This window comes from Sceloporus occidentalis, unplaced genomic scaffold (assembly GCF_023333645.1).
Source record: "Sceloporus occidentalis isolate IW3139 unplaced genomic scaffold, rSceOcc1.0.p SCAF_54, whole genome shotgun sequence".
NCBI lineage: Eukaryota > Metazoa > Chordata > Lepidosauria > Squamata > Phrynosomatidae > Sceloporus > Sceloporus occidentalis.
The window spans coordinates 2,530,052-2,554,019 of record NW_028317034.1 but is presented as its reverse complement, the minus strand read 5'-3'; the positions used below and the strand labels follow the sequence as shown (position 1 = coordinate 2,554,019).

At 37.9% G+C, this 23,968-nt stretch overlaps 1 protein-coding gene across 1 annotated transcript in view; it reads left to right on the top strand.

The window, feature by feature from the left end:
* Positions 1-15,342, top strand: part of LOC149288034 (sodium/potassium-transporting ATPase subunit beta-1-interacting protein 2-like) — a 308,237-nt gene extending 292,895 nt beyond the window's left edge. The window contains exon 6 of the mRNA XM_089492144.1: positions 15,257-15,342. Coding sequence (XP_089348270.1) covers positions 15,257-15,342 — 86 coding nt within the window. The remainder of the gene's footprint in view (positions 1-15,256) is intronic.
* The last annotated feature ends 8,626 nt before the right edge of the window (positions 15,343-23,968 follow it).

Genomic DNA, 23,968 nt, shown 5'->3' with positions numbered 1-23,968 from the left:
TAAAATTAGTGCTGCATCTTTAAATAAAAGCATTTCAAATACCCAAGGGGTGTCTAATTTAAAAAAAATGAATGGTTTGATGGGGTAAATTGGAGTGGCCAGGCTCAAAGATAGGGCATAGGCACAGACTGACCGAAATGGAGAAAAAAAAAGCGCACTTCCAAAATGTGGCATTTTAACCCCAAACAGCAGTCAAACCCATGCATGGGTGGTATCACTATACTCGAGAGGTGTTGTTTGATAGTGACGTATACCTGGAGCTATAAATTTATACCCAAAGTACAATTTGTGTAAAAAAAAATACTACCACAAAGTGTGACAAAGGCTGGTGGTAGAATCTCATGCATGGAAAGGGTTAAAATACTAGCATTTGAAATACCTTGGGGTGTCTAATTTTCAAAAATATATGGTATGATGGGGTAAATTGAATTAGCTGGCTTTACAGATGGTCCTATTAGGACATGGGGGCAGAATGACCAGATGTAAAAGTTCCAAGTTAAAAAATGTGCACTTCCTAAATGTGGCATTTTACCTCCCAAACAACCCGACAAACCCATGCATAGGGGGTATGACTGTACTCAGGAGATGTTGCTGAACACATATTGGGGTGTTGTTTGAAAGTGATGTATACCAGGAGCTGTAAATCCATACCTGAAGAGCAATTTTAGCGATAAAAAAACACAAAATAAATTACTACCACAAAGTTTGACAAAGACTGGTGGTAGAATTAGTGCATGGAAAGAGTTAAAATTCTAGCATTTGAAATACCTTGGGGTGTCTAGTTTTCAAAAATATATGACTTGATGGGGTTAATTGCATTGGCCGGCTTCAAAGATACCCGAAATGGCACATGGGGGGAAGCTACCTGTACTTAATGCTCCATAACGTGCAGAAAAAAGCAAAAAAACATAAAAAAAATTGCGTATTTTTTAACTCAGGACAAATAGTAGAATATATTTAGTAGGTTTTTTTCATTAGCTTTTTTGGATGATAGAAAGATTTTTGGGGTAAAAGTCAGAAAATGTGGGGGGTTTTTACATTTTTCATCATATTGTATTATTTTTTTTATGGGAAATTAGATAATATGATTAAAACAATGGTATCTGAAGAAAGCCCTTCTTGTCCTGAAAAAAACAACATATAATTTGTGTGGGTTCACTAAATGAGTGAAGAGAAAATTACATCTAAACACGAACACCGCAAAAGTGTTAAAACAGCCTCGGTCCCAATGGTACAAAAGGTAAAACACAGCCTGGTCCTTAAGGGATTAAACTGTTTGTGGTGGTCCATGACAAGGCTCCAGCATAATAATAGTTGCTTTGGCAAGGCCTCCATTTTGCCAATGGCAATTTCCTAGGTTTTAACCAACAATGGACTGCCTCATTATGTTAAAGATGTTCCCTCTTTGTAATGCAGACTATAAAATGATGGCTAGTAAAAAGTACTCTAATTAACATTATTGCTAACAACAATAAAACATCTTCAACAGGGACTAAAATATGCACAAATACACTGTGCTAACATTGCAATTATATTGTAATTAGCAATCCATAGTTTTTGAAGTTTTTGTTTTTTTAATTGTGTGATACGATTATAACATTTAATAAAAAGCATACAACAGTAAAATAAAGGAGACAACTTTGCTAAATAACTGCCTTCAAATTGGGATCCCTGTTCTTTGCTTTAACATTATGAAAATTGTAGGTAGCTTCAGTACAGAAAGGTGAAGTTCTAATTTCACCCTTTATTCCCATTCTCCCAGAGCACAATTAAAATTAATGAAACTTTCCTCTCCTTACTTGGAGATAATAATATCCTGCTGAGTTGAATTTTCTTTCAATGGACAACAGGGATCAAAATGAGTAATTAGATTTCTTGTCTCCTCTTTCCGTTTATTCTTTCTGAGCAATAAGGGCTATCTTTATCTCTGCACTTTTGTCAAAACTACCAGTAACGTAAATTTATTTTCTGTGTGACATGTGTCAAACCCTGCTCATGAATGACAGGCTATAGTAATAAACAATAGGAATCCAAGTTTGTTTTTATTGATTTCATTTTCTCTTTATTTGAGGTAATGTTTCCAGAACAATCACTTGCTGCAGCCATATTATTTAAGTCAAAATCTACTAACTGGACAGTGACTCTTGCAAATATATTTTGTGAACTAACATAGAGCTGTTTAAATCTACAGCTATGGGTATTATCTATTGGAGAGTTTTAACTGGTAGGTTAACCTGATAAAAATAACTTCCAATGTACACTCACTGACCACTTTATTAGGTATACCTGTTCAATTGCTTAACACAAATATAGACATGTAAATGTAGTCAAGACAACTTGCTAAAGTTCAAACTCAGCATCAGAATGAGGAGGAAAGAGTATTTAAACATGGCATGGTTGTTGGTGTCTGGCAGGAGCCAGGCAAGCAGGTCGGGTAGGAGCCCAGTTGCAGGGGATACTAGGGGCTCTGTCTGTACCCCTTGTTGCATCATGATGGATAGGTAGGTACAGACAAGCATACAACAGACAGAAAAGCAGGACTGGAATCAAAGAATAAAGGGGAACTGTAGCAAGGGCAGGGGAACTGTACACGGCTTGGATGCCCTCAGGCAGGACACACGGCTTTGAAGCCCTCAGGCAGGACACACGGCTTGGAAGCCCTCAGCAAGGACACACGGCTTGGAAGCCCTCAGCAAGGACGCAAGGCTTGGAAACGGCTGGACAGGTAGGTAAGTCTGGGACATGCTGGGGTCTGGTACACAAATCTGGATCGTAAACATAGCCAAGGTCATACATGGGAGATCAGAACAAAGTACAAGGCGCTATAGCTGCAAATTGTATTAACTATATGCTACAGTACAATAAATAAATACTTTAAAACAGGTTAAGTGATAGAATGGAACATTTAAAATGATAAAATGAATTAAAACATTTTACATAAAATTACAATAAATACATAAAACCAGTATTTGGGACGTTCATGCAGGTAGAATGTTCCTCATATTAAGGCACCAAAGTCTCTTTGCATTCACTGAACCCATGCCTTTACCCCCTTAACGACAATTGCCGGTCCTGGCACGACACGGAAAAGCATGTGCTTTACGACAATTGACGTGCCAGGACCGGCACGTCTTTAAACGGGTGCAGAAAGCGATCTGTTTTCGCTTTCTGCACCCAAAAAACGTTGCTGAATGCCTCGACCTCGAGGCATTCAGCAACGCCGCGATCGGAACGAAGGGGCCATCTCTGGCCCCTCCACGGGGCGTCAACATCCCCCGTTTTCAACAGACGCCCGTTTTAAAAGCGTTTAGGAGGCGATCGACGATCGCCTCCTAAACTTAAATGGTGTCGCTGGAATGCCTCGATCAGGAGGCATCCAGCGACACCAAACACTTACCTTTCGATGGGCTGTGACCGCTCCGGAGAGCGGTCACAGCCGCAGCTGACGATGATCTTCGCCATCAAGCAAGATGGCCGCTGCCCTGTAACAGGAACCAACACATTTTAAAAGTTCGCTAGATGGTCCAGACTTGCAGGTTGAATACAGGTACTGCATTCACCATGCAAGTCAATGGAACCCAGCTTTCTAATCACAGTGTGATTAGTAAAAATAAATTAAAAAATAAAATAAAATTAATAATAATTAGAAAAAAAATAGTAAAAAACTAGTAAAATGTAAAAATAATTTCCCACTGATGTCACTATCAGGGGAACCTCCAAGTTGAAAAAAAATGTTAACATTTTTTTAAAAAAAAAAGACAAAAAAAATATATATATATATAAAAAATATATTTTTGTGAGCAAGTCCTAAAATTAGCATATTAGCTTAAAACAATTCTCGCATGGAAAGAGTTAAAATACTGGCATATTAAATGCCCATGGGGTGTCTACTTTTAAAAAAGGTATGATTTGATGGGGTAAATTGAATTGGCCAGGTTCAACAATGTCCCAATTAACACCGGGGGAAGGATGGCCACACACCTAATTTCCAATTAGAAAAATGCACACGTACCAAATGTGGCCTTTTAGTTCCCACAAAAATGACACACCCATGCATGTGGGGTATCACTGCACTCAGGAGATGTTGCTGAACACATTATGGGGTGTCGTGTGACAGCGGCATATACCAGAGGCTGTAAATTCATACATAAAGTAGGTGTGTGTGGGAAAAATACACACACAAAAATACTACTGCAAACTTTGAAAACATGCTGGTGGTAAAATGTGTGCATGCAAAGAGTTAAAATACCAGCATTTAAAATACCCTGTGGTGTCTAGTTTTGAAAAATATATGGTTTTGTTGGGCACACTGAAATGGCCCGGCTCAAAGATGTACCAAATAGGGCATGGGTAGTGGATCCCCAAATGCCAAAGTTCAACATTGAAAAATGCGCATGCCCCAAATGTGGCCCTTTTGCCCCCAAACGGCCAGGCAAAATCATTCATGTGAGGTATCGCTGTACTCAGGAGATGTTGCTGAACACATATTGGGGTGTTTTGTGATAGTGACATATACGAGAACTTTTTAATTCATACCTGAAGTAAAATGTGTGTGGAAAACCAAATGCAAAAAAATTACTACCACAAAGTTTGACAAAGACTGGTGGTAGATATGGTGCATGGAAAGAGTTAAAATACTAGCATTTGAAATACCCTGGGGTGTCTAGTTTTCAAAAATATATGGGTTTATTGGGCACACTGAAATGGCCCGACTCAAAGATGTACCAAATAGGGCATAGGCAGTGGATCCCCAAATGCCAAAGTTCAACATTGAAAAATGCGCATGCCCCAAATGTGGCCCTTTTGCCCCCAAACAGCCAGGCAAAATCATTCATGTGAGGTATCACTGTACTCATGAGATGTTGCTGAACACATATTAGGGTGTTTTGTGATAGTGACATAAACGAGAACCTTTTAATTCATACCTGAAGTAAAATGTGTGTGACAAAACAAATGCAAAAAAATGACTACCACAAAGTTTGACAAAAACTGGTGGTAGATATGGTGCATGGAAATAGTTAAAATACTAGCATTTGGAATACCCTGGGATGTCTAGTTTTCAAAAATATATGATTTGATGGGGTAAATTGCATTGGCCGGGTTCAAAGATACCCGAAATGGCACATGGGGGGAAGAATTACCAGATTTGGAAAAAATGGCTTTGAAATAGCAAAACGCTACCTGTACTTATTGCCCCATAATGGGTAGAAAAAAGCAAAAAAACATAAAAACATTGGGTATTTCTAAACTCAGGACAAATAGTAGAATCTATTTAGCAGGTTTTTTCATTACCTTTTATAGATGAGTAAAAGATTTTTCAACTAAAAGTTAGAAACAGTCATTTTTTTCTAAATTTTTCACCATATTTTATACTTTTTTTAGTAGTAAATAATATGATACAATCAAAACAATGTCATCTAAAGAAAGCCCTTCTTGTCCTGAAAAAAACAATATCTAATGTGTGTGGGTTCAGTAAACGGGAAAGAAGAAAATTACAGCTAAACACAAGCAGCGCAGAAATGTTAAAAAGGCCATTGTCACGAAGGGTACAAAAAGTAAAATCAGCCTTTGTCACGAAGGGGTTACAATCCTTTAAAAAGTGTGTGTACATACCACTTAAAGCCATCTTAAGACAAACGGAAGGGTCTATATATTCTTTATTAAGCAATAAAATATTCCTGGTCTTCCAAATTGCTTCTTTTACACAATTTATCATAATCCATAAAACACGTGACGGGTCAGCTGTCGGACCTCTCTCCTGTGCTGAAATTGCCTAGTTGGCAAACATTCGTGCACTACTCTGAGAGTTGGCTAGAAAGTGGCGACATACATTCTGCCAAACTTTTCTGGACTCTGTGAGAGAGTATTGTGCCACTTGGAGGGGGTCCAACCCTGAACTAGCAAGGTGTACCTAATAAAGTGGCCAGTGAGTGTATGTTTGTTAGTAGGCAGCTTAAAATGGTTATACATGTACAAGAATAAGCATTCTTGCCAGCTTATAACCTGCCTGCACATTAAGTTTAGTATTATAAAAATAGTGTTATTTTTCAAAGAAAACACTTACAGAGAAAGCTACAAGTACCATTCTTAATGCATTGTTTTACACGATAACAAACCTTGACCTTAGCGCCATAAAAGAAAGATATTAAAAAAAGAACATAAACGTGTGTGGTTTGGCAGAAAGCAGGAATGGACATACTGGTGTAGAGCTCCGTCTAAAGATGGGTGATTATAGCGAATAGCAGCTCAAATACCTAAATTTGTTGACTATTCACCTACCATGGCTTCACAGAGGCAAAAGAAGACAAGCAAGAAACAAGTGAGGTATTTCCAGCCCAAACCCCACCAGAACTGAAGATTCCACTGAAGACGAAGTACCATTTTACATTGCTGAAGTGCAGGAACCTGAATCTCCACCATCAACTCCGCACCTGCCTAGTTCTGCATATGTGAAATATGCTCATTATTTACCGAGATGAAGAAAGAGCTTCTGTAAGCAATTCTAACAGAAGAAGTTAAGAAAGAAATAAGTGAGCTCGGATTCGGTACTGATCACCTAAATAGTTTTGAAAAATGAATAACCTTTAGATTCGATTGCCTCCGAATTAGTTGCCTCCGCAGATCTGGAAGATGACCTGCTTTTGTTTTTGGTTTTTTTACATATACACCTAAAAGGGATACTTTATTGGGCCCATAGCATTCCAAAAGATAATAATACCCCTGTAAATGCAACAAAAATACCCCTCTAAACACTTCTTTAAATATAAAGAAAAAATATTGGCAGCGGCACAGGAATACAGCGACACAGGAATATACAAATCTATACAGACCTCTTGGCTATCGCAATGCAGAAACACCAAACTTTTTAGCCCCTTAGTAGTACTTAGTTGTCCTTAAACCTATTAAAGAAAATGCATTGTGAGCTTGTGCATGTACATGCTTTGTCATGAAGGGGTTAAAAAAAACTTTTAAAAAACAGGCGATCCATTATCAATGGGGTTGCTTCATCAAATAAAATAATTTTCATAAATGTACAACACATACTAAATTCCCCAAAAGAAGGCACCACGCACTTATGTATTCCTGGAATGTGTACATGGGCCTCACTACTGAAGGAAAACAACCAGCTACACTGGGCAAAATACGAAAGGAATGGAGGAAGAAAGCCAGATGAGCTAAGACACAAGTGATTGGTACAGTGGTAAGGACGCTTATCTATTTTGGAGGCATAGGTTTAACTTTATCTTTCACGAACCCGCATTGGGATCGACTGCCTACCTATTGATCAAAGAGGTAAGGTGATGGTAGAACTTACTTTTGGAGTTAACACCTACTATGGAATAATTCATCACCTACAAAAAGGCACCGCTACATCCTAAGCAACCAAGCAACAACCAGGTTTGAATTATTACCCTTATAGTTAATCCCACATTCTCTGGATACAGAATGTCCCCGAAAATCCAAGGAACATTTTAATCTGGGACAGTATCACAGACAATAGTTTGAGTTATTTATGCTTGGAGTTACAATTGTTTCAGCCAGTAAGTTGTTATATACACAGGAACAAATCATGTACTGTCATGAACTGGTCATACTAAGTGAGGCCTGTCAAGTCTGAGATGCAACTCTTGGGTGCTTTTGCAACTTCAACTTCTCCTTGGGGTGAATTTGCTGGGGCATCTACTCCTGGGAAGATTGGCAACTGTCTTCAATGTTCTCCCCTTTTAAATAATATGTCTCACTGTCGAATGATGGACTTTAAATTGTTTACCTTTGTTTTTCAGGTGTATAGGTTCAATACAGTTGTGTGAAAAAGAAAGTACACTCTATTTGGATTCTATGAATTTACATATCTGAACATAAACAATCATCTGTTCTTTAGCAGGTCTAAAAATTAGGCAAATACAATCTCAGATGAACAACACATGACATATTAAATGACATATTCAACAAAAATAAAGACAAAATGGAGAAGCCATGTAAGAAAAATTAAGTACACCTTATGATTCAATAGCTTGCATAACCACCTTTAGCAGCAATAATACTTGAAATAATTGTTTTCTGTATGACTTTATTCATCTCTCACATCGTTGTTGAGGAATTCTGGCCCAATCTTCTTTACAACGTTGCTTCAGGTTTATGGGCATTTGTTTGTGGTGTTTGTTTATCTCTTAAAGTCTCACTACAACATTTCAATCGTGTTGAGGTCTGGACTTCGACTGGGCAATGTCACGGGGTCAGGGAGAGAGGAAGGACCCTACTATGCAGATAAGCACTGTAGAGAAGTCCAGTATACAGTCCGTAATCAAAAGGGCAAAGGCAGGCAGCGGTGTCAAACGTATCCGAGGTCGAGGCAGGCAGGATAGGAGCAAAACGGTTAAACGGGTCCGAGGTCGTGGGCAGGCAGCAGGAATCGTAGTCAAAAAACAGGCAATGGTCGGTACACAAGGAAATCGAGATAATATAGAGTAATCAGCACACCCAGAAAGCATAACACTTTGAACGGGTGACTACAGGAGAGAAAAGTGGTGTTTAAATAGGTGAATGATTACAAACAGCTGTGCAGCGTATTCTACACACGTTGCGTACGTTGCGTACGCCGCGTACGCTGCACAGGCTGCATAGGCTGCGTACGCTGCGTATTTTGCGTACGCTGCGGTACGCCAGATGCGGACCTACGCCGCGTCATACCCGCGTCCCCTTCGGCACGCGCGGGGGACGCGCCGGCGCGTCCACGGACAGCAGATGCGACCCTAGCCGAGGAGGAGGAGGTGGGACCGCGACACCGCCGTGTGCGCCCGGCGGGGACCGCCGCGGAGTAGTCGGGACCAGGCGTGGCAGCCCTGGCGTCAGAGGTAGGGGCGGCGGCGCGCGTGACAGGCAACAGCTTGATTCTTTTCTTTTTCAGCCATTCTGTTATAAATTTGCTGGTGTGCTTGGGATCATTGTTCTGTTGCATGACCCAATTTCAAGCTTTAGATGTAACATATGACTCTAAAATACTTCAGTATACAGAGAGTTCATGGTAAACTCAATGACAGCATGGTTTCCAGGTTTCATGGCTGCAAAACAAGCCCAAATCATCACCCCTCCACCACTGTGCTTGACATGAAGTGTTTGTGCTGATTTGCTGTGCTTGGTTTTCAATAGCGCTGTGCATCATGGCCAAACATCACCACTTCAGTTTCATCCAAAGGACATTGTTCAGATGCAACTTTGCAAACCTAAGCCATGCTGCCATGTTGCCATGTTCTTTTTAGAGAGAAGAGGCTTTCTCCAGGCAACCCTCCCAAACAAACCATACTTGTTCAGTCTTTTTCGCATTGTACTGTCATGAACTGGTCATACTAAGTGAGGCCTGTCAAGTCTGAGATGCAACTCTTGGGTGCTTTTGCAACTTCAACTTCTCCTTGGGGTGAATTTGCTGGGGCATCTACTCCTGGGAAGATTGGCAACTGTCTTCAATGTTCTCCCCTTTTAAATAATATGTCTCACTGTCGAATGATGGACTTTAAATTGTTTGGAAATGGTCTTATAAGATCATTGCTGATGTCTTTCCTCCTTGGCACTGTGTTAACACATGCCTGAATGTTCCAGACCAGCAAACTGCTAAAACTTTGACTTTTATAGAGGTGGTCACACTTGCTGATGATCAATTAAGGGCATTTGATTAGCAGCACCTGTCTGCTACTTAGCATCTTAATTCCTGTGGAAGGAGTAAGGGTGTACTTACACATGTTTTTCACACATGGCTTCTCCATTTTGGCTTTATTTTTGTTGAAATTTTTTTTGTAATATGTCATGCGTTGTTCATCTGAGGTTGTATTTACCTATTTTTAGACCTGCTAAGGAACAGATGATTGTTATTAGGTCTTGATATGTAACACCATAGAATTCAAAGAGGGTGTACTTTATTTTTCACACAAATGTAGCTACAAGAAGTTTGTTTACATAGGGCAAATACACTGAGGGAGATAAATCCCTAGCAAGACCTAGCTAGTAAAATACAAATGATAATCTGTATAAGATGGTGTCTAACAGTCTCACAAGTTGATCTGTTGGAATATATAAAAAAATTATTGCAGATCTTAGCACTTAATTGGCCTTTTCCTTGAGTGACTAATAATAGAAAACAACAAATAGTTGGCTACGCGGCTTATGAGGCCCTGAGAATACTAGGAAGTCGTTTACCTTTTGGTAGCCAAGTTCATTAATGAACAATGTGCGGTTATGGCACAACTATGCCTTGTTGAAGCACCCAGGGAAGATGCTTAAACATAATTTAGAAGGACATAATTTATATAGGCATTTAAGTAAAGATAAACACTATATGGTTATACAAGGTATTTGGTACAGGTTAAATATAAACTACATATTTTCTTTCATTTCTCATTCCGAATACACTAAATATTAGGATGTCACATATCACCTCTCTCTTGTACTACTCTCCCCAGTGACTCTCAGTTTTTTAGTGAGCAAGTTGAGTAAAACCACCAACTTTGGCAGGAGATTGGGTTTCACAATCACAGCCCTTACTTTTTGTTTTCTGCTAATTATTTCTCTTATTTTTTTTGTCTCTTTATTACTTTGAGTTTTCCTGATTCCGTATTAGTACTATACCTTGTTATTTATAGAAAAGATGGCACAACGTTGCTCTATGAGTCTAGACACACAATAGCACAAATGGATGGGAGTGAGCCTCATGAGGGGATAGGGTAACCCCTCCCAATAACCAGGGGCAAAAACATATTCACAAATGCATTTACATGGTATGGGATTAATGTTTCTGTCACTAAATGCTAAGAGACTTAATTTACCACATAAAAAAACATTAGCTATGGTCCATAGCACTAGAACTGATGCTTTATTCCTACAGGAAACGCACTTCTATTAATTTAAATCTCCAAATACTGTACGCACCACAAAAACTACCCTCTCTCTTTTCACCGGGATTTTAATTTATATAAGCAAGTCTGTAGCATTTACTTTGAGCAATAAAAAAAAAATAAAAAAACCCCATAATACTGCTTTGTACAATAAATTGCATTAATTACACTCTTGGAAACATATATATCCCTAAATGGGATTAACTCTCTTTTCTTAAGATTTAAACTTGGCCATAGATCCAGTACTTGACACCACAGTTCAGAACAAATTGCATAAGGCAAAAGCTATCACCAGAAAGTGTTCTCAATTTGTACCCCCTCTCTCTGATTTAAATGGTATGATACATGACATTGGAGCCATAACATGTTCCGACCATTCTCCAATATCCTTGACAATTTTAGAGAAAGGAAAAAATCCCTAGCACGTGAACAATTAAATTACCCCACTCTAAATAGCTGAACGTATTATGCACTACTTTAATGAAAACTCACCGTCTGTGGAATTAGCTTCCACTTTGTAGAGCGCACATAAGGCCATCATTGCCAGGATCCTAATCAAAGAGACAGCTATAAAAAAAGAAACAAAGAGAACAAAACAAACTATTAACGTTAACTCAATTATCATTAACACAATCACAACATAAACTAAACCTTTCTACTATACAAAGCGCATTAGTGAATTGAGATCTGAAATACACCACATACAAATACAAGAAATTGAATTAATGTTATGAAGATCAAAGTCTAAGTACTATTTCCAGTGCAATAAGGCTGGCTTTAGGAGGTGTAAGGGTTCGACCAGTGGAGCCACGGACCAGAGGTCGAGACAAGAGACAAGTAACATAGTCCAGCAAGCAATCCAGGGGTCAACAACCGGTAATGCAGGATAGGGACCAGAGTCCAGTAAGCAAGCAGAGGTCGGTAGCCGGTAATTCACAATAAGGGCTAGAGACACATAGCATAGTCCAGTAAACATAGTCCAGTGAGGTCAGTGGCTGGTAATCCAAAATAGGGGCCAGAGGCACATAGCGTAGTCCAGTAAGCAAGCTGGGGTCATGACAAATATACATTAATACAAACAGACACATCATGAGTTGAGAACCCTGGCAGTGAGCTCGTAATCTAGCCTTATGGTACTTTTACACAATGTTCCTGGCAGGAATGGTGATCTTGTGAGGGCTGTGCTCGTGAGTTTACAATCCAAAGGAGTAGTATGGGTAAATGAAACAAAAGGAGGGGTGAAAAGATGGCATAGTAGCTTTCTTGTAGACATAATCAATGCTAAGTGGTTTCAGGATTCAAAATAGGATGTATAAATAAAATGAAAAGAGAGGTGAGCGGTTGGTTTAGTGCTTGGTTTTAGATGATGGTTTGCATGATGGTTGGCCCTTCCTAATGAGCAAGGAAGTTAAGGACTTGAAACCACAACTCTATATCAAACTTTCCTTTCAACTATCCCTTTAGTGAATGAACATTAATATATTAATAGAGATTTGATTGAGTTTAACAATTTAATATTCATGTCTCAAGTTAGGTAGGAATATATTTTTTTTTTAGATTATATATATATGTATAAGACTTAGACTAAAAACTTAGTAAAAAGCAAAAACTAATTTGTTTTCATGTAAATGTATTCTTATCTGTACATTTTTTATAAAAGTACTTTAGTACAGCTAAACAGTTTTTAAAATTACCATTAAAAATATTTTCCTAAATAAAATTTTTCTGTGTTTCTGTAAATCTTAATTCAGTCTGAAGCCTTTATCACTTTAAGTTGTAAGCAACTTTAAGAAGTGTAATCTTCTACCTTCATATACCTTTTATTGATTAACTATTAATGAACTATTTAGCTGCTGACACCTTAGATTCCTTCTAAACAAAGAACAAAGTACAATGGATATTATGGTGGTTCACAATGTAAAAGTAGCAATGTAAATTATTTTTTTCCTGTGGGGAATCAGTGATTGCTCTTTTCCAGATTTCTTAATTTGTACTTGCTCTCAGAAGAGGTTTTATAGGAGCCGATATAACAATGTTTTTGTTTAATGACATATTTGTGAAGAATTCTTGCAGCTGGTTGACATATGCGTAAGATAAAAGTGGAGATAAATCTCAAGTCACAGGAAAAGGTGACGTTTGCTTAAATTGTTAAGTATGATTAGTTTAAATGTGACAATTTTTGTAATTGTAATTAATGTTAAGGTTTATTTCCTCTGGTACCTAAATGTTACTTAAAACATTTTGTAAAGGCATGCAAATTAGTTTGTTACTATCAAGAGGAACTGAGTACTTCTGGGACTAAAGGACCATTATTACTATTATGTCAAGAAAATTAGGTCTGACTTAATATGGGAATTTTTGTTCATTTTTCAGTATAATGGAGAGAAGTCAGGAAGAGAGTCAGCTGAAAATGGTTAGGTTGACAGCACAAGATTTGCATTCGCTTTGTTCATGGGATTAATTGCAAATGTATCCAACAAAAGGATTGGATTTATACATGAACAAGCTTGACATGGAAAGAAAATTGGATATGGATTGCTGCCTTCGCAACTAATGAAGTTTAATGTTAAAAGAATTCCCCACAGGCTGTGTTTTATTATAACTCCCCATAATAATGAAGAGGCATTTCACATTGCAGTCTGAGGCTATGGTTAGGAATGATGCACATCAGTTATGATTTTGCTTCCACTAACAACTTTTATTTATGTATTTTTTGGTACCTTAATGCCATCTATCCCTTCAAAGTAGGTGCTATAAACAGAAAATGTTTATGGTGACACTCTTGAAGTGATGATTTTTAAGAATGTATCCACCAGGATGGTACATTTTACCTTCACTTTGTTAAATACAGAATTAAACCTGACTAGCATTAAGATCTAAGAACAGTGAACTCATTAAAAGGAACAAACCATTAGCTTTAGTTAAATCCTTAATGAATAATAGAATAGGTTTATCCACTTGTAAAGCGATTTTGCACCTGAAATCTTTCCAAGGTGGAGAATGATTTTCTACCACTTGAAAATTATTGAGGGCTTGAGCACAAATTAGCTGAATACCTCTGAGCATTATTTTCAGAAAATCAATTAATTCCTAGGCATTCACAAGCACTACAGATTTTGTTTTAAACAGTCTATTATACTTACAGTTGTTTGTGAGGGGAAAAGGTTTGCTAGACTTTGCTTTGTGTTTTTAAGCTTAATATAAACTGACACTGCTATACAGACAACACAAGAATAGTATATTTATATTATAAATCAAGATAATGGTACCATGTAGCCAGCCTCCTTAGTTGCCTGTTAGGGTCATTATCTCTCTGACAGGGGCCCTGCAAAAGTAAAAGAAACACAATCTATGCATAACATACATGTTTTCACAAATATACATCCACTTGTACCTTTTGAAGGTTACATCCCCAATGACACACACCATCATTCTGGCTGAGGGTCATCGTAATTGTAGCCTACAAGAGCTGAAGAGGCCAATTTTGCCAATATACACATATATATATATATATATATATATATATATATATATATATATATATATATATATATATATATAAATTTATTTCCTGTTATTGTAACTTCCCAATTCTCTCCTCTCCTGTGACATTTGAATGCATTTGTGAGACATCTGTTTATAGCAGGCAGCTTATATGTGCATCCAGCCTTGCTACTAGTAAATGGTAAATCAAGAGAGATGACATGAGGAATATTTAACCATGGTAAAATAATAAAAGCCTGTCAATCATATTATATAACAAACCAAAATGACCAGCAGATATTTGTCTTGTTTGCCAGACGGCAAGTCTGGGCATGTGCTAATATACCCACACTAACATGACAGTTTAGGTTTTCCTCCCATCATCCCTCCTAAACAAAACCACTGCTGTCATCAGGGAGAAACATATATTCAAAATCTAATGTTGAATGGTCTATGTAGTTGTTTGATGAGCACATGGTGCAAAACCCTTTCCTACGTTTTTACATTTAGTAAATAGTGTGTCACCGTTTTTTAGTAATTTTTCTTGTGATATAATATGGAACATGCAAATTAGTTAAAAACTATTTAACCCTCAGTTGCTTAAATGTTGTAGGTGGGACAGCATTTGTTATGGTCCTACCATGGTCATTAACGATAATAGTACCTGACAGTTCTGAAGGGTTAAAACAATTTATCTTTCTTGTAACTTTTCTCCATTATCATTCCATCTCTGTTAGGAGCAGGAGTCATTTTGTACATTCAGACAATTAGTTACTCTGACTGGTTATTAACAGCCTGACAAGTAAGCTTGGAAGTTCACTCTTGATTGATTATTGCTCTGTGCCTGAGGTCACTATGGTAATGAACACATTTTGTCTGTTTTCCAGTTGATTTCATAGGTGGCTTTGATTCTTACGGCTATCAGGGACCCCAGAAGACATCCCACTTGCAGCTACAACCCATGTATATGTGAGTATTTAATTCTTAAATGTGAAAAGACAGCAATTGCATTGTGCTTTGTTGAATGTAGAGTGTAAAATACTGTGACGGAAACCATTAACTACATAATAAGATTTAACAAAGTATAGGAGGGAATTTATTTCTAGAGAAGAGCAATGTTAAAATAAGGGGTCATAGTCTGAAACTAGAGGGTCAGAGGTTTAGATGTAATATAACAAAGTTATACTTTAATGAGAAGTTGAAAAAAAGGGTTCAAGAATGGTGTCAGGAACACAACAATGAGTGCAAGGTGTAGACTTGGCCTCCAAATTCCCCAGATCTCAATTAAATTGAGCATCTGTGGGGTGTGCTGGAAAAAAATTCCAATCCATGGAGGCCCCACCTCGCAATATACAGGACTGAAGGCATTTGCTGCTAGTGTCTTGGTGCCAGATACCACAGCACACCTTCAGAGGTCTAGTGGAGTCCATGCCTCGATGGGACAGGGCTGTCTTGGCCACAAAAAGGGACCTACACAGTATCTGGTAGGTGGTCATAATATTGTGGTATATTGGTGTATGTGTATAATTAGAATTACCTCCTAATTAAAGGTCTTTTTTAAATCAAATTTAAAGTCACTGGTGTTCTTTTGAAATTCATAGATATTTTTTATTCAGTTGCAGTTGGCGGTAATTTTTTAAATTTAGTTGCTAGGGAATTTGCAGAATAACATCTGAACCAAACAGTCTATTTTGCAAGTTACTCAAGAACTTTTGGTGAGAAAATCATTGAAGAGGAGAGAGGTTAAGAATATGGTTTTTTATGGATCCGTCAACAGTTCAGCCCTTTGATTGTGCCAGGAGCCTGGCTGCTGCCTTCTCCTCATAGCCACCAGGAATACAATACTTCAATCTTGAGGTGGAACTAGCATCGAAGACAGCAGGAGACACTGCTCCCCATGAACCTTGGTGGCACTGTACCATAGCAATACAGTGCTTTACTGTCCTGACAAAGACAGCACCAAGACTTACCCCAATAACAAGACAGAACTCGTATTGAGGTAAAATAGGAATTGACTTTATTGGGAACACCACAGTTATTAATACACACAACATAATTGGATCAACTACCAGACAGTCCGGCACCTCCATAAAGTTCTATGGTTCTAGTTCTAATGCCCACCTGACAAATAGTCATTATTTCATAGTGGTACCAATGGAGAGCTCATGGTCTGAGGATGTTATATTCCAAAAATCGACTTGATCCAACATCGGGACCCTGAGCAACAGCGTCAGAAACATCCCCGGAATAGCTTGTGTGGTAGCCAGGCCAGAGATCCATAGAAGCAGCTGGGTAAACTCCATGGGTAAGGATGGGTAATAAACCCAAATGAGCATAGTGTAACCCCACAAGAGCAGCGTGGTGGGACAATTGATGTCCGTAGCAACGCAGTTTCAATTGTGAACTGGGCATTGCCACAGTTCCTAGCTGACCAGTTCCTAGTCAGAGCGCTTTAAGGCAATATAGGGCCCCTATAGCCGGCTAGTCTATGGGAGTCTGGTTAGGGCAGACCAGATGGGGTTTTCTGGTCACCATGTGCCCCCCAATAAGAAGAGTGACTTAGACATAAGAGGGGAATGTGAATCCTTGTAAACATTTAGGTTCCTGGTGTCAGAGCACTCAGCAGTGACATAAGATGTAGGTCCACCTACATGCTTTGCCCACAAAATGCTTCATCTCCTCCTCCTTAGCACCATGTGCTGTGTCTGATTTAAAGCTGTGTGGCCCTTTTATATTACCGTTTTCTGTGCTGGAGGTATGGCTCCTATATTTGATTAGAAGCAGTTTACTGCCAATGATTGGTAGCTTCAAGCAGCCTATTAGTGGCAACATTTGTAGCAATCATAGTTTCTACTACAGGTAAGTCTTCTAATTTTTTTATATTCTTTTCATTTCCGAAAAAGCATATTAAAGTACTTTCTGAGTTTAGTGGGCCTGTCAGGGACCTTCAATTGTCCATTTAAGTATTGTGTACAATTACTTGCAGTCCTAGGACTGGGCTGCTGACCAGCAGAGCCATGGCGTAATTCTGGTTCTTGTGAATATGCACTTATATGTGCAAGCTACAAAGCACCTCTCTGAAACACCAGCTCTACCCAACCCCCCCATCCTTTTCACATAACCCCTTTTCTTCGGTATGCTCACCCTGCTTTTTGGATCCCTCTCAGTCTCTCTGGATCACTAAACTGTGTGCACAAATGTGGCATCAAAAACAGTTGGTGGGAGGAATCCTGGTGCATTGCAGGATCAATCTCAGCATGATAAGACCAGTTCACTACTTTGCGTGAACTACCCTACAAATCAGAACTACCCTGCTTGAATTGGGAAGCGGGAGAGCATGTTGGGTGTGGTTGCTGTAAAAAATCCCTAAGGCTGCTAACTTAACCCCTTAGTTCCCCTATAGACGTACCGGGACGTCCAAAAAACGCCCACAAAGGAACCCCTATGGACGTCCCGGTACGTCCAGCCCTTCGTGCAGCGTCAGGGACACATCCCTGCCGCTGCACTGGAGACCAGGCTGTCGTTTGACAGCCTGGACTCCCCACTGACAGCAGAAGCCGGCTTTGCCGGCTTTCTGCTGTCCGATCGCCCGTAACAGCTTCCGGCATGAAAGCGGGTAAGCTGTTACGGTTGTAAATGCCCGATCGCGCGATCGCGCAGTTGCAAACGCGCGATCGGGCATTCCCTTCCGGGTTACGTCACTGCTGGCGTAACCCGGAAGGTCATCGGAGGACAGGATATCCCCTGCGGGGATATCCTGCCCTCCGATGAGGCACAGAGACGCTGCGATCTCTATGCAGGTCTGTGAGGACCTGCATAGAGATCACAGTGTGATCGGTGCAGGGGGATCGCGGGGAGGGGAGTGAGAAACCATCTCTCTCACTCCCCCTCCCGTCCGGAAAGAGAGAAGCTGAAAAAAAAAAAACGTTAGTCCATTTAAAAATAATATTAAAAAAATCATTAAAATAATATAAATAATACTAAAAAAATTATAATATGAGCTGTGATGTCACTGTGACATCACTGGTATGTTCAGGAGGTCCCTAGGAGGACCTCTAACCATTACTGTTTTAAAAAAAATATATAAAAAATACAAAAAATGTAAAAAAAATTAAAATAAAAAAATTTAAAAAAAATTATATAAAAAAAGATAATAAAAAAATTATTAAAAAACCTTACTTCCCATTGCCCTAGCATAACATCTAGCCAGTATAACCCTCCTGCCCCCGTTCACAACCCCCAAACCCGTTAAGCCATAGGCATAAAAATTATACACCTAATAGAACGCTCCCTGGTGCTGGGAAAGTCTGGAAAATCTATATAAATTAGGTATTTCTGAAATCAGGACACCTGAATTGATAAACTTGGAGGGGATTTTCCATCACTTTACCTAATTTTGTGAGGATTCAGAGGGATAATGTAAAAAAAAAATTAGTTTAATTTTCTAATCTTCGCTAGTTTTTACTAAATTTCTCATTCTAAATTTCCAGCTAATCATCCAACTATGGTATCAAAAGAAAGCTCTATCTCTCCTTGAAAAAACGATATATAGTTTATATGGGTACACTATTCACAGGAAAAGAGAATCATCGCTAAACCAACATACCCCAAAAATGGCAAAATTGCTCTGGGCTTTGAGGTACCAAAAACCCCTGGGATTGAAGGGGTTAAACATTATATAAATATTTTGATTCAGTGTTTTTATTAATTGTTTATCATATAGTAACATATGTTAAAATATGTTTCAAGGACAATCATTGTTGAAAAACTATATTTCTTATTTTGGAGTAGTGATATGTTACAAAGTGATATATTTTATGTTAGTCTGTCCTGAAAGAAAAAAAAACCCAACTGTATAAATTGAGTAGCTATTGATTTTGTGTTCTTTTGTAGGTCAAAATAAATCTGCATACAAATATGAGGAGCATTCCACATCTCTTCATGGAAACATTCCTTTGGTTTCAAGAGGGCATAGGTCTGTCTGAATTTACGGTGTAGAAGCAGAAAATGCCTTGTCCTAACAGTGCACAGGTGGAAGTATTAATAGATGTAATTTCACGGATCCCACAATCCAGACTAGGAACTATTTCATACCAGACGCTTTGGTGCCCTCTTGTGGAAACATCTCCAATGTTCTTTCTTTTTTGCACTATATATATGACACTTTATGATCTAGATGAACACCTAAAACTGTGAATAATAAAAAGTGCCATAAAGACCTCTCAAGCGAAGGGCAGCAGGACACACTAAGTTGTTTTTTTTATTTTTTTTTGCAGGTGGTTTCTATACATCATGTGCCTGTACTTTGCCTTAATCCAGCCAAAATGTCACTGTCAGAGGAAAATGTGCAGAAACTGCTGTAGGAGTAATTACTCTCTGTAAGACAGCTATCATTTTGCAAAGACTTTTACTATTCACAAGGATTGTTGTGCTCTGTGAACTGGATCTTATGATTGGACAGCACATTTATGTGCCATTACCGCTGCAATGTTAAACCTCCATGCTGATCACAGTTGTTTGTTAACCTAAGAAACAAACACAAGAAAAGTTGCCTTTGAGGGGGTTGTTACATTAAAATGAGATGACATCTCTGACAGTATTTGCATAGGTGTTATGATCACTCCAGTAATTTATTTCAATGGTGTAAAGTGCAATGACTATATATGGCAATATACTGCCCACAATTAATTACTATTTATATAAACCACAGTATATTTATTCACAGCAAACTACATCTTCATCATAATGTCTATATGCTACATAGCCATCAGTTAAGTGACTTTGAAGCATTTAGGAGGCATTCATGAACAAGCAACTACTTCCAAGGGCTTGGTTTTGCTGTACTTTGGAAGTAGGCATTAAACGCTTTGCAGTGCATTGCGTGGTTTTCCTCTGACACCAAATGTATAACGTAGTAGGGGAATGTTTTTGTTTTCTAGTAATCCACTGATAAAACCCAGTACAAAAAAAATCAGAGGGAAAAAAAAACCTGAACTTTATTGGGTTTTTTTTAATGTATTTAGTACTTTACAAAATAAAAGTGGACATTGACAGATTTCTATACAAGAAGATAAAGTAGACATAGAACTAACAAATATTTTATACTTACAGTTGAAGTACAATATAGTGTATGTGAGTGCTTTTACTATGTGGAAGAAGGATTTTATTTTGTGAATATTTTGTGATGTCTGGAAAGTTGGTTAGTGTTTTAGAATTGCATATTTATTTCTTCCTGTGATTTTGTGAATATAAAAAATGTTCTTTAGCTGAAAAAATGATACTGTAATGGGGGAAAGTATTAGTAGTTTGTGTTTATAAATTACCGCAAAATATATACTTCTTGGATTTGTACCCTTTATTGAAAAAATATTACTTAAGAAATTAATCTGTTATATTTCAATTGCAGCAATTACTTCATAGCTAAATTTGAGGCATGCCAAGAGATTAAGTAGAAGACGCTGGTTAAGTTAATGTGCAATTGTTGTTGGAATGCCTATGTGTATACAAAGATCTTTTTAACGGTCAGTCCCTGTTTGGCCGCATGTTTTTCTCCCATATTACACTATATCTTTGTTCTCCTTAAAGTGGGTTTAAAATATTATTTACTTATTCTAGTTCCTATAGATTGAGAGTTATGCAATAAAAAATACACCCTGCATTGATTTGTGAAAATGCAGTTTTGCATTTTTGTCACTGTTTACCATGATATTCCAGGCAGTCCAGCCAGCTATTGTGTAACCAAAACTGCCATTCATAGAAAACTAACAGACTTGAACCTAGAAGCTGGAAGTGTGCTAGTCAAGATTTTACCAGGGACCATGGCTGTAAAACTAGCAGGGCTTTCTTTTACATGGGGTAAAAGATGAAGTTGCACTCACCAAAGGGTCAGTTTCAGCTGTCTCTTGGAATCCTTCAACAGCCACTAGGGTCTGTGACATGGTAGAGGTCTGTGCATCTGGCAGCACAGACTTCTTCACTAGCAATTCACCCTTTAGGGACTAACTTGGAGCCCAGCACCAGAAGATGGACACAGCGTGAAGTAGAAATCAATACAGGGCTGTGCTAATGGTTGCACAGATCTTTATTACCACAGGTACAAATGGGCTAGGATCTTAACTGGGGAACCAAATCATTAAAGATGGTCCTGCCAATGTGGTGTTCTACACCTGATCTGTCAATATGTCAATAGCTGTAGACTTTATATCCATTAATCATATAATGTGATGAAGCTATAATATAAAGTCACTAACATTACATTTGCTCTAACATGTCACATTTTATCCTGATTTATAGCATAATCCCCTTCATTTTTAGTTGTGACATCTGCGCACTGTGTATTTGCACAAGGCACAGTGAAGGACTTCTTTGACTTTTTACTCGCCACTAAACAATAATTTATTTGTAATAAATGTCTACTGTGTTTTTTTAAGTATTTTTAATCACTCTATTGCCTAAGGATTTTATTTGTAAACGGCATGCGAGGTCCTATGCAAAAGATGGGTCTGGTATGAGGATAATCCTGCCAAAATTCTTACTTTGCAAAGGCAATCAAATGTTGACTCTTTGTTTCCTTGCAAGCTGGTGCGTACATATACATTTATAAAACACAAATCTGAACAAGTGTGAGCCTCACAGGCTACCTTTCTGTTGAATCAATTTTCTATTCCAAGTACCATTTAATTACATCACTTTTTCCACTATAGATGTTTTGCAAACATTCAGTGCTAGGCATAGGTGTGAGTAATACAAGAAAACCCATATTTCTAATTTAAAGTTTATTTCCTACCGAGCCCTACCCATTCTAGAAATATTTGACTATCGAAAATGATAAGTTACAATTAAAAGTTTAAACTACTTTAGTGCACATAGGATGGGATCCAATTACTTTCAATAAAATAGTATCTTTAGAGTCTTGGAGTTCTCAAATCACCTGCAACTAACAAATCTGGATCTAGGAATTACCCAGTTATATTTTATTGGTACAAATTGGTGTGCCTTGAGGGACTGTTCCAGAAAATGTATGTAGATAATGCTTCATGCTTGAATGCATAGTAATTGTGAAAGAAAGACATAAAATGGAAATTATAGTACCAAGTTCAATACAGATTTATGCCCACCTCTGTCCAGACCTGTGACCAAGAAAGAGGCATTGGAGCTTTTAAGGAAACTATTCTCAATGGTTTAAGTTGCTTTAAATTTCGTTAGGTCAGCTTCATTCAGAGTAGCCTCAACTTTACAGTTCAAGTCAACAATTGATATTAAAACGGCTACCAAAAGAAAATCAACTTGCCTTCTCACAAGGAATAGGTTAGCTGACCCAGAACTTCCTGGACCCAAACACTTGTTAACCAATTTAACACCCCCACTCAACAGACAGACATGCCAACAGATGCAACTAAGCTGTAGGTGCACATTGATAAAGGCATAACCCAAAATGTGTACCCCAAAATGTTTGTGCTTCCACCTTGTCTATCATCCCATTTGTAGATTCATCTGCAACACCCCTGGAGCACTGTGTTTTCTTGGATTAATGCAATTTTTTTTTTATTTTTATATTTTTTATTATTATATCGATATTATCACAACAATTTCAACATCTGCAACATACAGTCCGAATACGATTACATTATTCCATAACCAAGTTGTAATTGAATAATCATAATAATAAATCGAATTCTAAACAATCATACATAGAACGGCAAGTAGGACTATAACCAGATCGAGTAGGCTTAAGTAATATCAGGAATAGAGAGGAAAGGATAGTTAGATGGATTAAGGTTGCAGCTTAATTGCCAAGGATAAAAGATTAATTTGTAGCCGGGAAGATTTTCCGCCATGGTAGCCAAATTTTATCGTATTTTTTTATATTATTGTGTACATAAAAAAAATGCTTCTCCATTTTATGTTGGTAATCAATTTGGTTCCAAAGTTGCGACTGAGTCGGAACTACCTCAGATTTCCAATTACGTGCCAAGCATATTTTAGCAGCAGCAAAAATGTTAATTGCTAACTCTAAATTGAATTTGTTTTTCACAGGAATATCTATATGAAATAAAAAAGATTGAGGAGATAAACTCCATTGTTGTCCAAAAATCTTATTAAATAGGTTTGTAATTTCAAATTTTACTGTTGTTAATCTGTCACAGTGCCACCAGATATTAGCTGCAGTACCTAGTTCTAGTTTGCATCTCCAGCATTTATTGGAGTTAGATCTAGCCATTTTATTTAAGGTTGTGGGAACATAATACCACCTATGCACTAGCTTAAAGAATTGTTCATGTAAATTGATACAATGAATTGATTTCCTTAAATTATTCCAAGCGGAATGCCAGGCTTCTACCGAGTAGGAAATATCAAAATCTGTTTCCCGTTTTTGTATGGTAATAGGCTTTTCTATAATATGTATTTGTTCTAGCATAATTCCTAATCTGGAGATTAAATTATTCTTATGATGTTTTTTTCTATAAATCTATCTAAAATAGTTGGCAAATACCAGGTCTTAGATTTAATGAAATTTACAATTCTTAAATATGAAAAAAGTTCATTATCTGGAAGTTGAAATTTAGTTTGCAGTTCTGCAAAATAATTTTATCCAGAAG